This window comes from Musca autumnalis, unplaced genomic scaffold (assembly GCF_047663935.1).
Source record: "Musca autumnalis isolate F117 unplaced genomic scaffold, ASM4766393v1 scaffold_4, whole genome shotgun sequence".
Taxonomy (NCBI): Eukaryota; Metazoa; Arthropoda; class Insecta; order Diptera; family Muscidae; genus Musca; species Musca autumnalis.
Genome location: NW_027411977.1, coordinates 119,672,331 through 119,693,363, shown reverse-complemented (window position 1 = coordinate 119,693,363; position 21,033 = coordinate 119,672,331). Strand labels below are relative to the sequence as shown.

The 21,033-nt window shown below is 34.8% G+C and overlaps 2 protein-coding genes across 5 annotated transcripts in view; one reads left to right on the top strand and one right to left on the bottom strand.

Annotated features, from left to right (window-relative positions):
- Positions 1 to 359: 359 nt before the first annotated feature.
- Cnb (centriole duplication and spindle assembly protein centrobin) lies at positions 360 to 19,493 on the top strand. Of its 2 annotated transcripts, XM_073980746.1 has the most exons (7): positions 367 to 1,513; positions 12,110 to 12,286; positions 12,348 to 12,498; positions 12,573 to 12,734; positions 12,815 to 13,426; positions 13,501 to 13,523; positions 19,028 to 19,493. In XM_073980746.1, the coding sequence occupies exons 1-7, from the start codon at positions 528 to 530 to the stop codon at positions 19,062 to 19,064; spliced, it is 2,148 nt and encodes a 715-aa protein (XP_073836847.1). In that variant the 5' UTR covers positions 367 to 527; the 3' UTR covers positions 19,065 to 19,493. The 2 variants fall into 2 exon arrangements, with proteins under 2 accessions (XP_073836846.1, XP_073836847.1); XM_073980745.1 differs by lacking the exon at positions 13,501 to 13,523 and having other exon boundaries at positions 360 to 1,513.
- Positions 19,494 to 19,872: 379 nt separating this feature from the next.
- Positions 19,873 to 21,033, bottom strand: part of mv (lysosomal-trafficking regulator mauve) — an 88,471-nt gene continuing 87,310 nt past the window's right edge. For all 3 annotated transcript variants that reach the window (XM_073980739.1, XM_073980741.1, XM_073980740.1), the window contains exons 21-22: positions 20,147 to 20,650; positions 19,873 to 20,084 (exon numbers count right to left, since the gene is read on the bottom strand). In XM_073980739.1, coding sequence (XP_073836840.1) covers positions 19,964 to 20,084; positions 20,147 to 20,650 — 625 coding nt within the window. In that variant the 3' untranslated portion in view covers positions 19,873 to 19,963. The remainder of the gene's footprint in view (positions 20,085 to 20,146; positions 20,651 to 21,033) is intronic.

The window sequence follows — 21,033 nt, the reverse complement described above, 5'->3', positions numbered from 1 at the left end:
GCAAAACGACACAAAACTATACCCAAACTTGTACATATGTATGTGTTTTCAACTTGAGGCTGTAATGCTAGGTTTACATTTACGAAATCCACTCGATTTTAACTGTCAATTCCATTGCTCAAACGTCAAATGAAATCTCATCTGAAATCCATTGCATTTCATTTGACGTTTAACCTATGAATTTGACAGTTGAAATCGAGTGGATTTCGTAAATGTAAACCAAGCATAAGCTTTCTTTTTCTCGGCGCTAAGTGGGTTAATCAAACGTTGATTGCATTTTGAATACCGCGAATGAGCAATTATAATTAACCGACTACCAAACTAAGGTATAGTAACCATTTTCGGTTATTATTTCATGTATTGAATGAGTACTCATTCATTTGTTTATACAAGCAGATGTTGTTGCGCGTTTGGATTTAAAAAAGTGTCCTTTTTTCTGTAAAGAAATAAAATTTAAGGAATAAAACAAACTATTTTTGCTGTAAAAGTGATGTGATTACCTGTAAAAGAATAGTTAACAAGCGGTTATGAGTGATTCTGATGATACTGATATTTTGTTGTTAATACCACCTGATTATTATCTGGCGAATGCAGAAGAAAAACTAATTAAGGAAGATTTGGAAGCACTAAAAAGGAGACAATTCTCTAGCCTCCAAGACTTAAATACTGTAGAAAACAAAGCACGATCGAAAATTTCAAGAGATCTTTCAAGGCATTTTGAAGCAATGGATTTAGCGAACGGTAAAGACGATGAGCCACCACCATCAACAACATCCGCCTATCAATTTCTCCCACCGACCAGAAAGGCAGAACTCAATAATATAAATGCGAAATTGCATTATTTAGAACGTGAAGAGATGGCCTATGCAGACAATCCTTCGGACATTTCCAGTATATCAACAAATACAGTAAAAACGCAGTTTGGCCCTTCTAAACACAACAGAGAACAGGTTGGAATGGTTCATTCAACACCAAAATGCATGGACCTACCATATAAACAAAATATAGAGCCTAAAAAGACAAGTACCGTTTATGAATATAAAGATGATGGGGTTTTACGGGAAATTGATAATTTTCTTACAAATGATCATCTGGTAACAACAAACAGTGATAATTATTGGCAACAACGACATAGTGATGACCACCGCACAAAACTGCAAAAACACTTGCCAAATATGGAAGAGCAACATCAAAAACAGGCAAGTTCTTTGCCAACATCCATTCACACAGGCTCAGTAGAAAAAGTCCATACCGCCGACAATCATGTATCAAAGACAGAAAGTAATCTCATTAGTCTCAGTGAAATTTGGGGAAAAAGTGGACAATCTACAGCCATAGCAACATCATCACAGTCCAACTTAAAGGAGGAGCAACTGAGAAGGCAGCATTTAGAGAAAACAGTAAGACAGTTGCAGGCACGTTTATTAGAATATCAGCAGAGATTATCCGTTGCCATTGAAGTTGATCGTACAAAGGATAATGCTTTGAATAATGCACAAATGGAGAATAGAAGGTATAGTATGAGTAGAGAATTTTTCTGTCTAAAATATATTTGCCGTAGCCACTTTTTGATTAGACCTACCGTTTTCAAGAAAAAATACGAAAACCTAAAAAATCACTTAATTTTGAACTTTGACCCCGAATAATACTTCTTGCGCACATGTTATTAATTGAGACTTTTAGGACATTGCTTCTAATTGCAGACCCTAGCTCCCCTCCAAAATTCAGCTTTGTACGATTTTTTGCTATTTCAATGTCTATTTTGACGACTAGATTTTTATTTGAAAATTTTGCCAGCGGTTACCCTGTTATTTGACCCGAAAATGCGTTCTCTACTGAACCGGTTGCTACAAAATGTTGGAAAGCTTATAAATACCCATCAAACAAAGCTTATAAATACCAATTTGTATCCGGAATTTAGCATAAAAAAGTCAATAGCCCTAAGAACCTTTTGTCACTACGTGACGATAGAGATTTTCATGGAACTGGCTTAGGATGAAATTTGTGTAGAAAGAAGGTAATTTGTTAATGTTTCCATTAAGCTCCATCTCGGTGCTGTGTTTACGTATTACGTCTTGGAAGCTACATATTTTTTCGACAGTTTGGTCTACGTTTTTAAAGAATCGGCCGCAACAACACAGATATGAGTTTAGTTTTTTCTTAAGTATGTGTTCATGACCGTTTAGGTTTGTCGTACTGTCTGGGTATGAATCGACTTGAATAATGCAACAAGTAAAAAATTAAAGATCTCAGTTAAAGCCTAGATTGATAATCACGGTCAACATATTGGTCCATAGATCTATATAACATCGCCGACACTTGCACTGTCTTCTATTTTGTAACTTTTATCGGACATATACTGGCTTTATTTTTGAACTGCTTATACATACGATACGTATGTATACGGGAGGAAAACGGGAGGAAAACGTAACCTCAGGCGACTCTTCTAAACAAATCAGAAATGAGTCTTCCTCTGCATTAGTTTCGAGTTGATAATTTGGGACTCTTTTTCGAGTCTTTTTAGAGTCATGTTTATAATCGTTTATGAGTCTTGATTAGACGAAATAAATTAAAATAATTTTCTTTTTATTCTTTTTTGTTTCTTTCCTTTGTTTTGTTGTCTTTTCTGCTTTGTTATTTCTTCTAATTATCCTTTATGTTGCGCGGTGGTTAGTATACTGCTTCTTCATTTCACTTGGCAAAACCTTTACATGTGTTGTATTTGTCTATACTCCTAATATTATACTTTACATTTATATCAAAGTTTTGTAGAAAGTGTATATGAGAATTATTTACAACCAAACAAAAGTAAAACAAACCAATCAGTTTTTAATCACCTATCTGTTCAAAATATGATCAGAAGATACATAATAATAATCACTTTCCAAACACCTGCATGACCCTTTTTTGATTAAGCATTTTTCAATCTTCATGAAGATCAAAATGTGACAATAAATAACGAAAAAGCAGTCACTTTTTAAACGCCTCAATGATTTATTTGTGATTGCTACCTATTTGTTGTTGTATTTTAAATTGAACTCTTTTTAATTTAATTGTTATTTGACAAACACAGTAACCTAGCCCATAGGGCCATGAGCGGTTCCAAAAACAGCTATACAATAACTACTCTCAGATACTTATATCTAACAATATTTCTTAGCATATCATGAATAGAATTAAACATAAATAAAAGCAAAAGCATGTAAATTAAGAAATGAAAATATATAACAAAATAATCATTAATAGAATCAGCTATGCAACAATATATCATTATGTTATGTTCTTACGGAGGTGGTCGATTGAATGAAAGACGATGTTTAAACATAACAATCAATTCATTTATTGAATAAAACTTTAAGTTGTTTTATGAGTTGAAATAAAGTATTAATTATGAAGAACAATGAAATATGACGAAATATGTACAGATGAGATGTCTATTAATTGGTGGTTGCAAAGTAACTACTGACTGTGTACTGACAATGAGTAGAGAGAGATAATAACTTAAAACTACTGATGCATGCAACACTGCTATGATGCTGCCAGATTGTTGCATTTTATGTGGTAGTACTAGGGTTACCCTAATATCTCCCCTTTTAAGTTTGAACCGGGTTCTGGATATTACTTCAACTGGTTGTCGTCTGTGGATGATTCTGGTTGATATGCTGTAGAATCTGTATACGGCAATTTAATGTTGAATTCTCGAAGTAATATGTCCAAAGGTGATAATTTGTTTGATGAAGCAGAAGTATCGCCTATTTTTGTTTGAAGTTGATCTGCATGTACCTTGATGCGACTTCCGTGTTTGGAATTATACTGACTTTCCTTTTTCTGATTTCTGTCCATGACTGATGAACATAGATTTTTATGAACGTTGAATACGTTGTGAGTTTTTCTTCTTGAAGATGCTTTTGCGGTCGCTCCTTCCTCTTCCCTTTTTTTGAGTGCTTTTTTGACTTGGCTATTTGGGCTGGGATGAAAGTGAGCATTGAGTACTTGATAAACATTGTTCAATGACTTAGTTCCTGTGAACTTGATCTGATGACACCATTTTGCTATTGGAATATCCCATAGATTAAATTTCTCAATCCAATCTATGCCTAGGACATTTAATGATTCCAAATTTGAAATGTAACAATCCACAATTTTTGATTTTCCTGCAACTGACACTTCTATTGGAAAAAGTTTTGCAAAAAATGTGAGTTTATTGCCACCTGCATCTTCGGCGGTGTCTGTGGTTTCAAATGCATCCGGCTTTCCGATTCTTTTCCACGTTGATTTAGAAATTATGGTAATGTCTGATGCCGTGTCCAACTGTAGTTTCACTTGCTTTGAATTAATACTCACTGTGACATATTTTCTTAACTCCTTGAAGTGTACTTGCTTTGTTGACAATATAGTTTTTGTATTGAATTTTGATTTATTCTTGTTGAAATTCTGATGAGTCACACTGTTCTTCTTAGAATTTTTGTCATGATTGGTTTTGCTCTGTTGAGGTTTGTTGTTGTTGTGTTTTGATTTGCTCTGCCTGTGCATGCTGTTGCAAAAACCATCTTTGTGACCAATCTGTTGACATTTGGTACACTTGTGCTTGGAGTAGGGGCAATGTTTTGCATAATGCATATCTCCACAATACCAACATGCTGTTTTTGGTATCTTTTGTTTTTGTTGAGGCTTACCAATTTTGTTGCACTGTTTTTGGCTCCCCTCAATTAGTGCTGTGTCACTTTTCAAATCCAAAATGCTTTGTGTTTCATCAACTAGCTTTTCTAAGTTGACTACTTCCTTACTTTCATTAAGATGCCTTAATAAACGGATTCTGATGTCACTGTCTTGTGATGATTTAAGACCAAGTATGAAAATTAAACACTTGAACTGGTCTGTAGTTAAGTCATCCAGTTTAAAAAGTTCACACTGAAGATTGACACGACTGGCGTATTCTTTAAAATCTTCATTTTCCATCTTTGTGATTTGGAGACACTTGTATCGTAGACTTACTTGTGTTTCTGTTCTGCCAAATAGTCTTGTAAGATGCTTGATTGTGTCTGCCAATGAAAGTTCTTGAGGTTGTTTTGGTAACACGAAATTCTTGAATCGTTCATGAATGTGGTTGGACATTTTTCTCCACAAAAGTCCTACTTTGTCTGCATCGTCCAGTGCACTTGCTTCCCTTTCGAAGATATGTTTGAAACGATTGTACCACGATTCAAATAATAAACCACTGTCAGGCTCATAGTGAAAATCCGTCATGGAATTAGCTAAAGATTCCATGAGGTGGGCTTTTGCCACTGATGATTCACCTGGAATTGATGATGAAACTGCGTTTGCACCTTGTTGTCCAGCGATGATTTGTGTGAGTTTGTTGAGCAAATCCTGTTGATTCGCAAGTATTTGTAAAATATTCGCTTGTTCCGACATGTCTAGATTGTTCTAGTGTCTGTGTGTTATCAGCCGTTACAATTTTGTTAGAGACGCTGCCGTTGTATGTCTGTATGTGTGCGCTGCAAAAATGATGAAATTCCCAACGTTGTAGTGGTGTGTGTGTTGAGCTGAAAAAAATTTCTGTATATGTGAGACTGCAAACTGTTTGTTTGTGTGAGCGTTGATCGCTGAAGATTTCTTGAAAATTCTTGTTAGAATATTCCTGATGAACTTGCGCCTGTGCGTTTTTATGTTTTCCTTGAAAATCTTCCTGCCACAACTTTTATTGTGTGCGATGTCTTGATCTTATTACGCAGCCTTGTTGAAACTTATATTTGTTCCAAAATCCTCGTCGCCAAATTGTTAGCGAGAATGATACATATTTGTTCCAAAATCCTCGTCGCCAAATTGTTATGTTCTTACGGAGGTGGTCGATTGAATGAAAGACGATGTTTAAACATAACAATCAATTCATTTATTGAATAAAACTTTAAGTTGTTTTATGAGTTGAAATAAAGTATTAATTATGAAGAACAATGAAATATGACGAAATATGTACAGATGAGATGTCTATTAATTGGTGGTTGCAAAGTAACTACTGACTGTGTACTGACAATGAGTAGAGAGAGATAATAACTTAAAACTACTGATGCATGCAACACTGCTATGATGCTGCCAGATTGTTGCATTTTATGTGGTAGTACTAGGGTTACCCTAATACATTACAAACTAAGACAACATTTATGAACGCTGTATTTGATTACGATTAAAATGAACACATAATTTATTCTTGTAACATCTTAAGGAGGAATTAAATGTCTTGAGACATGGTGGCAGATTGTTATAAACACGCGAAATTCTAACATAAAACGATTTTTCCAAAAAAGGAGTCAACTGCGGAACAATTATCTGTTTGTTCCTCTCAGAACGAGAAAACGTGAACAGACTCAACACACATAAAGGGGTCTTCAACTTAAAAACCTTATAGAAGAATAACAAAGACCGCAAACTCAAAAAATTTTCAAACGTGCAGCCAAGAAACTCTTTCACATAAGGATAAATATGATCACGACGTTTAACACAGAACACATATCGCATAACACTATGGAACAAAAGTTTCAACTTACGCAAAACACAACCCGGACTACCCCCAAAAATCTCAACACAATACAAAAAGTGAGGCATAATCAGTGCATGGACCAACTGAATTCTAATGCTCTTAGGCAGAGCTAGGTTAGGTTAGGTTAGGTTTGGGGATGTGTAGTCAATATATATGTATATTGACTACGCCACTCGGAGACCTTTCGGTCCATTGTGATCAGAGCTAAGTCCAAACAGTACAACTTCCTTAGAATAAAGTTCACCTTGGACACCAAAGAATTCACATGCACATCAAACACCAAACCACTATCAAGAAACAAACCAAGACATTTCATAGAGCTTACAACATTTATAGGAGTACTATAGATGGAAACACTTATTGAATCCTCTTACATGTTTCCGAAAAACATAACTTTAGTTTTCTGAGTATTGATGGAGAGTCCACTGCAAGACAACCAAGTAACCAGCATATTCACAGTAAAATCAATCGACGACTGTAAAACATCCAAAAACACAGATTCTCCTTTAAACAAAATTTGCACATCATCAGCAAAAGCAAACGACATACAATTCCTACTATTAATACAACTCAACAAATCATTGACATACATTACAAACAACAGCGGGCCAAGAACAGACCCCAAGAGGAACACCACTACTCACTGGAAGCATACGAGAAACATTATTTTTACAACAGACGTACTGACGTCTATAGAACAAATAAGAAAAAATTAACTTGCAAGCCGAGGACGAAAAGTTATACAAACTATGCTGTTTGCTAACCAATTTGGCATGATTTAGTTTGTCAAAGGCCTTTTCCAAATCTAGTGACAGTAAAACACAACACCCTCCAGCACTAACTGTATTCCTTATATTGTCAGTCAAACCAACAAGGAGTGATGTCGTGCCACGATTACTCCAATTGACTCTCATGTAACAACGAATTCTGATTAATGAAGCCAAGCATTTGATCTTTCATAATATATTCACCCATTTTTGAAAGAATTGGCATTATTGATATAGGCCTGTATTCACCAGTATCGCCACTTTTGTGAATAGGCACTATCTTGGCTATTTTCCACACCTCTGGAAAAACAGACACTGTTAACATTGTATTGACAACATGTAACAAAAATTGACCAACAACGGGAAACACAAGCTTAAGAAACTTAAGCTGAAAGCCATCATAACCTACAGCTTTCGACTTTATTTTATTAAAAGCTAGTTCCAATTCAGCACAATCACGACAACTCATTAATGAATGATATACATAGCAGGGAAAATAATGTACTTTGGTCTGCTTCAGTCCACCTTTCTCCAATTGGAATTATTAACGAGGTCACCGACATTGATTCTGACACTACAAATACACCTGCATTTTACCAAAAATCGACACCGGGCTCTCATAGGGGCTGAAAAGCACCAATAATATTATTAACTAAATTAAGAAAATACTTACAAACATAATTTATTTCACGAGCTTCGCTCATTCGACTTAATTATATGTTATTTATACACGTATATTCTAAACATTCTTTTTAACACTCCTTCTGTGATATTTACATTGTTTAGTACAAATCATATGTTTTTATACATACGCACTGTTTGACATTTATACTAACAGTACCCTGATGTTCGTTTTATTGTTATTTAGTTCTTAGTTATTTATTTGTTATTTATTATAAACAGACAAATAAGCTCTGTTAGCTACTGGATAAGGCCGAGAGCAAGCCTTGCAATCCCTTTTACATCGTATTAACATACATAATCAAATTTTCATTCATTGCATGTAGCGTATATTACGTTGCCATAATGTTTTTAGAACAAGACAATAATAGTTCTAAGTTCTCATGTTAACACTTTACTGTACATACCAATATGTTATCGCTATAAGATGAAGTCTCAATAAAGAAAAACTTAACTTAACTTAACTTCAGCACAATCAATGCAACGAAACGAAAAACCACCATAAGCATCCACAGGAATACAAGAAACATCAAAGATATCCATAGACTGGTTAGAAACAAAATCAGCATTCAATCTCTCAACATCCACACCCTCAACTTCACTTTCCAAATCACACAAACCATTCTTACTTAATATGGACCACACTTCCTTTGTGGTTTTATTTACAAATATATCCTTATGTGCAACAAATTTCAGCCTCCTTATGATTTTCTTAGCTCGATTTCTACAACGACAAAATATATTCCAATTTTCGATATTTTTATCACGAAGGTATTGGCTATATGCAACATCCCTAAGTGAAAGGTGATATCGGATATCTGGAGATTTAAACCAGTCGAAATTATTAATTTTACAATATTTTCTTCTAATAGGGACAACACTTTGCAAACATTGAAGACCATAATTTAGAATATTGACCTGCATATATTTCATCAAAGCTGAACCAACCAAAGGCCTCAGAAAGAGCTGCAGGGTCAACAGAACTATAGTCTGCATACTCATAAAATTTACGAGAACAGTACCTAGGTACATTAAAAGAAACAAATAAAAACGAGTGGTCAGAAATTCCAGGACACGAAAATTGATTCGAGCATGCTAACAAACTCGAACACGAAACAAAAAAACAATCCAACAAAGAGGTGGAGGCATGCGCAACATCAACATGCGTTGGCATTGAATTGTGCACAACAGACAAATTCAAACGATTACAAACTTCTCTTACTATTAAACTCCGGGACAGGTCAAACATGTTATTATTAAAGTCTCCCATAATAATAACATTAGAGTACTTGACCACCAAGTCAGATATTTCATACTCCATGGCCACAATATCACCATGTGAAACTACACCAAAAAGAAACACAATATCATTTACAATTACCTCACAAAAAATATATTCGACAACACCAAAAGAACTCCCCCTACAAATAAGTTCATGTCTCATGTCCTGCGCAAGGTATAAAACAACCCCACCTCCTCTACACTCAGGACGATCACTCCTGTAACAAATATAGCTCAGTATTTGCATTACTTCATTAGAAACGATCACTCCTGTAACAAATATAGCTCAGTATTTGCATTGCTTCATTAGAAACTGTTGGCTTTAACCAAGATTCTGTCACATCAAAAATGCTTAAATTATTCCCCTCTAAAATGCTCCTTAATTCATGGATTTTAAAAGTATTTTTCCATAAGTTATAGCTTCTAATATTAACATGACCTACATTGAGATTGTTTCTAAAATTGCATAGCTGATTCGACAAAAAACTATTGTCACTGATAACATCACCTAAATTGGTGGCAAAGTTCATAATATATCACAATCGAGAAATCAAGAATAAAAATGAATGAACAAAATAAAATTGCAATAAGGAAAAAAATATAAAACAAATAAACAATTATACTACTAGATTAATTCCGCTTACGACTGACCGTCAAAACTTCTGGAATTACCAGAAGAAGCATCAACACCTTCGCCATTCAAAACACTAAGGCACCGATTAATGTCAAATTCATCCTCCCGACCATCTGGGAGCAAAACAAGAGCCTTAGGACTATCCTCACTTCTCAATTTAAATTTACGTATCTTATTGCTTCGCCACAACTTGCGACACAGATACATTAACTTGGCGGCTGCACGATTATGATGGTCATTCAAGTATACTCTACTTCTCACAGCTACACCAGTAATATCAGCAAGCAGGAGCGAATTACGACGCGTTTGGTACTTAGCCATTACGGTGTCTCTGAGAAGGACAGAATTAAACTTCACTAGTACGGAATTGCCCTTTGAGATATAGCAGCAATGATTAATGTCAGACGGCTGCACATCAACACCACACAATGCTCCTATTCTTATTATTGGGTCTCTTAATGTTTTAATGCCATCAGGCAAACCACTGACGATTATATTTGACCTATTGAGGCGCCTCGTAAGAACATCGCTCTCAATAGCAGACTCTTGCTTAGCTTGCTCAATAAGCTTAATAGCAGCATGACACTGCTGCACTGACTGCTCCATTTGCTGAATCTTATTATCAACCTCCGACCGTATAGTTTTCACAACTTCTTTGATTTTAACCATAAAGTTTTCAAACTGCTTCTCTAGACATATTTTATAGGCTTCAAACTCTTTTTCCATTTTCTCAATGACCTGCGTACCAACTACTTCACAGTCAACATTCTCACTGGCAACAGAGGAGGCATTGCTACTGGCATTATCATCAGAAACCTTTTTTATACACGTCGGCATTTAAACAAGAACATCTTGTTCTTTCAGTTTTTGTACAAGAAGCTATGCTGTAATGTTAATCATTACAGGGAGTCACTTTCGAGTCCCTTTCTGATCATACAAGCGACTTAATCAGTTTTTGATCACCAAAAGGACTCTAAAAAGACTCGGCAATGTGATTTTTTAAAAGGAATCTTCCAAATGCTAGCTGGGTATAAGTCACACTTTCTTATAAAGGGTCTCAAACTTTACTGCCACGGATCAGAAGATGTTTTCTTTCGAAAAATGTAGGTCTAGAATTTATCATTGAATTTTTATATTATCGGAATATATGGAAAAAATGTCTTGTTGTTCCAATCTTAAATGTCATAATGTAAACAATCCTGATGATCTTAGACCCATTTCAATTCTCCCGGTGCTGTCAAAACTTTGTGAGCATATAATGAAGAATCAAGTTTTGGATCATGTAAGTGGAAGCATATATATTGGTCAGTTTGCTTTTTGAAAAAAATCATAGTACTACAAGTTTGCTGCTATATTTGACGGATATGATTAGAAAACATACAAATAGTAACAATAACAGGGTAGTTATATCATTAGATTTAGCCAAAGCGTTCAATACTATTGAACATCATCTGTTAATCATGAAGCTAAAGAATGAGTTCAATTTCTCGACCACAGCCTGTAAACTTGTTGCATCTTATTTGCGTGACAGAACTCAATTCGTTTGTATAAATGGTAAATCTTCTGGGACTCTTTCTGTTAGATGCGGTGTACCACAGGGCTCTGTGTTAGGTCCCTTATTCTTCATTTTGTACATGAATAGTTTGAGTGATTGTTTACTTGGTGGTGGGTGTTGTGTCCCGCTCTTATTTACTGATGATGTTTATCTATTTTTTAATGATACTTGCCTCCGTTGAAGTGAGTTTGAGCGTGATATAAATCATAGTCTTGCTCTATTTTAGCAATGGTCCTTAGATAACTGTCTCACTGTAAATCATATGAAGACGAAAGCTATACGATTTGGAAGTCAGGCATATGATTATGATATCCAGAATTGAATTGAATTTGTCAATTGTCATAAAATGTTGGGTGTTTTTGTGGATGACAAATTGTCTTTTGATACCATTTATACACCGGAAAGTATGTGGTATTTTGCTTCGATTATATTCTGCTAATGTATGAAGTCCAGAAGGTCAGATATGAAGACCTTCTTCTCCGTGACCTGACATGGCGCGGAGCTTGACACAAATTGGAATCATATTTTGGAGATTGCGTGTCGTTTTTTATACAGAACTGTATTAATTTTTCACACAAATTTGTATCTAGCCCTTGGGCTCCTATAACGAGTTGGTGTTATCATCTATTTATCATGTTAATATATTTTTACAGTCTATCTCAAGATTTGCAACAAGCTCGACAAAATCTTCATTCATATGAACTGCAACGTAAACAATACGATGAAAAAATGGAAGCATTACAAAAAGAACTAGCTCAAGCTGTTAGTTTGGCAACAAAATTTCAGGAGAAAAATGAAAGACTAGAAATTGAGTTGACTAACTATTCAAGGTAAGTAATGATTCTAGAAAGATTGAAAAAATAGCTAAAAATAATTCCCGTTTTCTCATAGAAAAACGAATGAATCTTCAACTCAGTATAAACAAAAAATGGAGGAGTTAGAAATTCAAGTTAATGCATGCAAAAGATCCGAAGAAATGACTCTTAACGAATTGCAAAAGTTGAGAGACAAATATGCCAAGTCCGAACATTTGTATGAAAAGGTAAATATCCCCTTAATAACTGCAGTGGAAAATTGTATCATATTTTAACACCCATATACTGTAAAATATTTCAGATTAAACTAAAATGCGACGAACTGGAAAAGGAGAATTCTACATTAAGACATCAAAAAGAAATGTTACAAGAATACCACCAAAAACAAAAATCAAGGGCTGATAGTTTAGAGCATCAACGAAAATCTCTTCAGGAATCATTGGCTCATTTAACAGAAACTGAGGTTTGTAATAGCAACTATATTGGCTCATTTCTTCCATTATTTATTTACTTTGTTCTCAATTGTCTTCCATTTCCCAACAGTGCAACCTTAAGAAAAAATTAGATCTACAACAAAAATCATTAAAATCTCATTATCAACAACAATTGGAAAATGTTGTATCACAGAAACTTAAAGAATTCCAGGAACAATTAGATAAAACCGAAGACAATCTTAGATCTGAAGCTCGTGAACGTGAACGCCTAATAGCCGAACGTGCAGTCAAACAATTGGAATTAATAAATGAGAAAAATGAGTTGGAATTAAAATTGCTGCAAGAAAAACAGAAAGAAGAAGTCGAACTTTACAGAATACAATTAGCAAATGCTACTAAAAAAATTGAAGATTTAGAGCTTAAACTAAATTTGTATAAATCCAAAAGAGCTGATATAGCTGAAAAATTACACAATGTTATGGAAACGCAGTGGCAAAAAGCTTTGGAAATATTGACTTCACCAAATCTAACACGTTTAACTCAACTAGATACAACGGACAATGAGTCCCCCGATGGTAATGAAACCCATAATAATGCAATGTTACTACAAAATCATCAGCATCACTATGAAACCCCTAAAACAAGTAAAAAGGAAAATAATCTTAATGTTCCGAAGAATACATCCCCGCCTATGGATAAATTGCAAGCGTACATTGAATTGGTATGTATAGTAACATTAATTGATTTTTAGGTGTTTTAACGATGTTTTCTGTCTTACTTCGTTCTTGTTGTCAGTACAAAATTACGTTTAGAAATCGGTAAGCATAAACAAACATTTGGTATATACTTCTTTGCAGTATGTTTTAAATATATCGTTTAGTTGCCATTACTCATTTTGGCTAGGTGGAATACACCCAATGGTATTGCTCTGGGGTATTCGGGGTATTCGCACCGCTGCTATTATTTGCTGTTGTTGTAACAGTATTTGGGGTGTCACCGTGGTGCAATGGTATGCACGCCCGCCTTGCACGCAGAAGGTCGGGGGTTCGATTCCCCGGCCAAGCAACATCCAACATTTTTCAACGCTGGCAAAATACCCCTCAGTAATGTTGGCGACATTTCCTGAGTATTTCAGCCTTGAAAAACTTCTCCACAAGTGGTGTCTTAAGACACGCCGTTCGGACTCTGCGATAAACAGTAGGTCCCATATCATTGAGCTAAATTTGAATCGGGGTGCACTCATTGATATGAGAGAAGTCTCCCTTGTCCCGTATGGGATGTTGTGGAACAATGTCTGTCTGTAACAGTATTTGATATGTTTGTTTGATCGTTTTCCTGCTTAATCTGGCTATGGGTTTATCTCCAGTTCTAGGAATGTGGCTGCTTTGATGCGTTGTAACCACAAATCTACTGGAGTTATATGAGTAGTTTTGGCAGGGCAGTTAAAAAGGTGTCGTGTGTGCTGAGCAGACGTTTTGTACGGTGTCATCGTTCCTTGCCCTATAGGAATTCAGACACGAGCGTCGTTGATCCAAATCTGCACTGGTTTATCGTGGCTGCTGATGCTCCTCCAGCCGCGAGGATCGCATTCAGACTATAGTCTTTTATGGTATCTGCGAATGCATCTAGGGGTACTCTCTTGTAATGTTGGACATTTCCTTCTAGATCATGAAGATTCCTCCTGGATGGGGAGTCATATCCACCATATGGTGATTAGGATGGCTCTCACAGTAACACCCGAGCAAGTACTGTAACGAAAGCATGGTATTGTGTTGCTGTACTGGGAGAATATTTGCCTCCTAATGTAGATGGTCCGCTGAAGACTAGTGTTAGATCCCTGACTCTGGGGTCACTAGATTGATCCGACGAAATTCATCACGCTTTAATGGGAAATTTTATCTAATCGGATATTCGACCAGCAGGTATATGGCGAACGGCTGCAGCAATAGTGAATGTTTCCTCTGCTACGGAAACATAAAGGCTGAACAAATCTCTAAATAATACAAAATTACATTTTTGCATATAAATTCATTACTTTTTACAATTAAAATAATAGATGAAGGATCAAAACACTGATATTGAATGAATTTGGCAACATTTTCTGTCGTTTCACTCATTGTATTTATCTGATTTTCTCTTCTGGCAACGCAACTACAGTTGAGTTTCAATTAGTGGTCGGAATTGTTTTACCCCCGAAATGGACCATTTTAAGGAATTTCTGTTTTTATCAGCCCTATTCTGATCAAAATTTCCCATTCCCACGAATTCCGTGTTCTCAACGACGTGGGAGCAGCCAAAAAAGGAAATATTTGGAAATTAGTTACACCAAATTATTATTGCATACTTTTGGGGGCTGTAATTTCGTTTTTATAATACAAAATGCATCTTTGCATTGAATTCACGGTTTTTGAATTAGCTAAGCAAACGTAAATGTCGCCTAAGTCAACAACCGTGCTATAATTTATGAATTTTTAAGTGAATAAAGCCAAACGTAGTCAAACGTGCATTTTTTAATTGTTAGGCAAACATACTTTTTGTATATAAAATAATAGGAACTTTTTAAGTTTGTAACGATTTTAAAAATTGTATTTGAGAATAATTTGAGTTAGGGGTTAACGAGTATATCGCTAGTTTTATTTATTCCTAATGATCGTTAACCTCGTATTTTGCAGATTTGTTAAAAATTCAAAAAGATAAATTCCCACGTCCTTGAAAAACACATGAAAAAAAGTGTTGTCACGGCGTGTTAGTGTTCAGAACCAAACTCATAACTTTCAAAGACTACGCAAAGCGTTTGTCATGAAAGCCATACAAAGATTTGAACAAAAAATTCAACTTTGTAAAAAAAACAACTTGCATTTGAAAGAGGAAATAAGTTAGAGGATAGCGAAGCCGCCCCACAGTCGATGTGTCTGAGGAGCCTTCCTAAACCAAAGGCGAAACATGCATGTCACACAGTGGTGATTGTGTGGGTTCGTATCGTCGGCTTTCCTTTTTCAAAAAGCATCTTGGTCTCTAACGAGAAATTAATTAATAAATTCTGTTATTTTTTCTCGATTGTTACATATTTATGCTGAATTTTTTTACGTCTAATCAGTATTATAAAAAACAAAAACGTCAGTTTTGAAAAAAATATTTTGGCAACAAAAATTAATAGAATTGTTAATAACAGATCATTTGTATACCTTAAAATCAAATGAAAAGCCAACCCACATTTTTTACAATCAAAACAATAATTTGGCACATATGTACGTTTGTGTGATCGTTGTTGTCGTAGTTGTTGAGGAGAATCTGACAGATTTTTAATAGAAAGTTAGTTATCTGGTAAAAACTCGATCGTTATATCACGAAAATGGATAAAAGTTGTAAAGATTGTATATATGACAGTTATTTTGCTATGTATATATTTTAATAATTATTGCCTAAAATTCTTTTGAAATTGGATTGTTTTTATTTGCTGTGCTGTGTTTATAGAAACAACCATGACTCTTTTTCTTGTATTTCAGTACATAAAAACCAAATGGGCTGACTTCCGTATCATCATTTGCTTTGTGTTGTTTAATCTTTCTATTCCTCGAAAATGCAACTAAATGCATCAGAGGTAAAAATGATACATGTTTGCATTTTACCTGCGTTAAAAATTCTTTTTTTTTGACATTTTGAAACACGTTGCTTCGCAGTGGTTAAGTACTATGACGTTAAAAACATAATACCTCGCATATTTGCAGGCATTTGTTAAGCGACTGACGATACGGAAGTCATCTATGCTCTTTTTGACCCAAGAAATCCGTCCAGTTCCATCAAATTAAGAATATACAAAATCCGAAGTCTTCTATTGACATTTTTTACAGTACATTTTCAGCCCAATCATGAACATCATCTCACCGTGAGTTTTCTCACTCTCGCCTCCTCCCTTATTATAAACATCATAAGGGAGAACAAAACTCACGTTCGTGAGAAATGTAGCTATCATAAATGTCAAAAAAGTGAGAATGTGAGGCAATTTTCTCTCACCACAGAAATCAAGTGAGTGAGAACAAAAAAATGTAACTATGGACATTTTTTATAGAAAAAATCGACAAGAAACGAATCTTTTGCAATGATAATCAATTGTATTTATTTGTGTTTTACGTTAAAGGTAACAAACAAAAAACAATTAGAAATTCTTTTGGCAACTATACATGTTCATCCGTGTATCAATGAAACAAGGAAGACTCCATCGAGTTTGGCGTAATTTGGAGGTGGAGTTGAAGTTGGGCAAAATTTTTCAGATATGGGAAGCGGTTCAGAATCATATGATGAAAACAGGAATAGAAGAGGATCCTATCAGGAGCAACACCTTTCTAAAATTTTTTTTGTAGGTACTTCCAAACTTTGCGGCCACTCAAGATGATAAGTGACATATCTTAAGTGCCTTTGTATTGTTCTTTGTTCGCTAAGGTTCCCAGCAAAATATTCGATGCCAAAGATTCTATTCAAGCATGAGTGCAAGTTATATGTCACCTTTTTACCACCTTCGCCCATTCTTTTTACAAGACTGTGACCCCTAAAAGATCCAAATCATTTTGGATGACATCTTCAATAACCCAGTGGAATGGTATCTTAACAACCACCTTGGCATGGCATATTCCACGAACAAGCCACAATAGGAAGGATTAAATTCATAAAAAAGGGCATGTTTATATTATATAGCCTTTTGCAGGGTTAACCTTCTTGAAAATTGAGAAATTGTATTTAAAATCCATGAAATTGGTTCAAACGTTGAATAGGATCCGAATTTCACGAATTGTACTTAGCATTCATATGATTGGTCCTATTGCTGGAGAAGAGATCGGATGTTTCACGTATTGTATTTATTTACAATTCTTGAAATTGCTTCCAAATGCTGAAAATGGGTTCTTTCACAACTTCATTTGAACTAATACAAAAGATCCAGTGAGATATTGGCATCGCATGGAACGACTTCTACAAAATTTTGCTTGGTTTTCTTTGTATTCCTCAGCGTTTGTCGTTTCGCACATCATTCAAAATGCAATATTAAACATTTTCATTTCTTTTTGCCATTTGCGGGCGTAAATAAACAATTTTTACATATTTATGTATGTATCTGTATGTATGTATCTGTATGTTGCCACATATCAAACATTTAATATTTTTATCAATTACCAAGTATTTTTAAAGTGGATTGTTGATAAAAATTATTTTTCGTTTTAGAAATATTAATTTAATTTAAAATAAAGTAATGTTTTATAAAAAAAATACGAATTTAGTTATTGCAAAATTATTTGTAAATAAAATAACGATATGGCAACGCAAATTATATTTTCAAGGGTTCACAAAATGCGGCACTATTTTCAATTTTCAAACTTGTGAACCCCTCTTCACTTTTTTCGCTCCTCCCTTGTCATTTGTGATAGGTCGAGAAGTGAGATGTGAGCTGCAACTCACTCGTGAGAAGCTCCCTACGTGAGTATTCATGATCGCTATGTTTGTATGCTTTAATTAAGCAAACACATGCCGTTTATAAATAGCTTCGTTCCAGTACTTTTTTTAATGGTAAAATGTGCAAAAGAGAAAACTGTCAAAAATGAGTTCACCGCACACATTTTTTCAAAATGTACGGGAACGGTAAAGTGGCAGAAACGTCAAAAAATCTGGAACTAATGTCAAAGTCGGCGTGTCAGCCAATCAGAAGGCGGAAAACATGATGCACATTTTTACTCGCTTAAATTTGTCGTGTAAAAAGTTTCTAAAGAGAAAGCAATTCAGCACCATTTTTGTTCAAAGAGAAGTGAACATTTTGCAACTTTTTTGGTGTACGGGAACGCAATTCGGGGAAAAATGTTCAAAATGTGTTAAATGTGTAAAAACTTTTTAGTTCTGGAACGAAGCTAATATTTGCAATAATTTTGTCTTGTAGATGTCTTAAAATATGAAATTTCATAAAAAACCGTTTGCTGGGGAGATTTTGCCCACAAAAATACACAAAATTCTCCCCCAATTCAAGATAGAGAATGTATACTTTTTCCCACGGGAACAAATTCCCAATTCGAACTTCATTCAGAATGAGAGGAGATGGGAAATGGGAAAAAACTCCCACAAAATTTTATTCAGAATACGAAAATGTGGGAATGGGAAAAAATTCCCAACTCCCATGAGTTCAGAATAGGGCTGTATATCTTTTACTTAAAAAAGTGGTAGGCTTTACACTATCTCATCTTCTTAGAATTTATCATAAATTGTTTATTTAAGTTTTGCCTTTCATAGCTCAATTTCTTTCAGTAGGATTTATTCTTTGATTTATCCATTTTGTTTATTTCAGTTGCTTTCCAAGTCGCCAAGTGATTTCGACAAACTAGATGAAATTTTGGCACTAACTTCAAAAACAAAGCAATCTAAAGATAAATTGGAAAAGAATGCGAAACGTTACTGCCAATCTCGTCAGCCGCCATGGAAGTCATAAGTATATTTTTGTTTTACCAAAAAACAAAATTGTTGTTTAAAAGTGTTCTTATATAATCGTACATATTATATAAAAGGCATGTTTATGTATATGAATAGCATTAGAATATATCTTGTTTTGTAATGTTAATGTAAAGTGTTATTAAAAAATAGTCATATTTGTATTAAAAATAAAATCGATTATGCCCAAGCAAACAAACAAACCAGAAAAACATATACAACTTATATTTTTTATAAATATTTTTTATTTTTTTTTGTAGACCAATAATTTACAGAAACAATAGTTTAACTTAATTGAAAAATAAATGTTATATATTGATATTAAATTATTAAAGCTTTCCTAACTTAACAATTTCTTAAAAATGAAATTCATACTGTGATTATGTATGTATTGCTAATATCTGCTCTCGTTGTTTATTTACTCCGCACAAATACTCTAGCAGTATAAAAAGACAGTCCAAAAGCTGGTGGCATAAATCACACACAACATATTGATTAGATAATGGATTTCTTGCGATGCTATGAAAGAATGTGGGTTTCCTTTTTATGACAATTCCTTAACACAAATCGTCCCCAGTTGTGTAAGTTAGCACAACATTCTGTCTTCCATAGGTTCACGGTGAAATTTTGATTTTCTGCTACTAAATCCGTATCCAAGATTTAAACCGTTGTTGGCGACGCTGCTTTCTTGCTCTCATATGAACCTTATTTTTTATTTCATTTTATTATTAACTTTCTTTCATTACATAACTAATGTACATTTAAACCATGTCATGTTACATTGTCTTATTAAATTTTATTTATAAGCTATTTGTGGAAATTTTGGAGAATTACCACACAGTCCTTTAGTTTCCCAAACTTGTATGTGGGAGTTTTCAGTTAGAACAACCAAATGCTGGTGCGTTGAATATGTCAGGCTATAAGGGAGGAGAAACAAAGTTAATTTTCAAAAACTTATTTTCGTATGAATTTTGAATACCTTTTTATATTCGATATTCCGGTTACGATTTCCGTTATAAAACTTAAATTCCAGCTGGACCATAATCGAACAATGCCACCCTCTACAGCAGTTGCAATAACATTTACACCAACACCCTCTTTTATATACGAATAACAAACAGCCGTTATACGATCCTCATGCACAAAGTGTTGTATGTATCGTGCATTCACTGAATGCAAACGTAATATCGATTTACCATTCGGATTGATACATACATTCACAAAGTCGTCTAGATTTTCTTCTGTAACTTCAAAACATTCATCGGCAAATGGCTGTGAGGGCGCTGCCGGTGGTGATGTGAATGCCATAGATGTATGTGGTGTTGAGCTATCAACGGGCACTTGGTTTTGTTGCTGTTGTTGCGATGGTTGTGTTAGGGAATGAACGGTAACAATATCACCTAATGTGTGGCTTATAGCCAGTAGGGTTATTGGCGAGTGATGAATCTCGGCGGGTCTTTCAATTGTTCGTACATAGCTCCAACTAGTTTAGAAAATAATAAAAATGATTCATAATAAGGCTAAAATACAATTCTTAGCTGAGATTTAAATATAGTCTATGTCAGGTATCCCGGGCTACTTATGGGAAATGTTTTTGGAACGAGAGTGATTCGACACGTCTCTTAAAACCGGAGATCTGACTCCAGATAACGGGTATACGGAGAAAAAGCATGAAAAGTAAGGCCGACTTCCGTATTGTCAGTTGCTTTGTATCTGTGCATGAAACTAGGGGTTCTTAAATCGATGCAATTTCATAAAATTCCTCTAGTATGGAACTCGATTTAAAAACCCCTAGTTTAATGCACGGATACAAAGCAACTGACAATACGGAAGTCAGCCTAAGCGTTAAAAACTCCCGAAAACGAT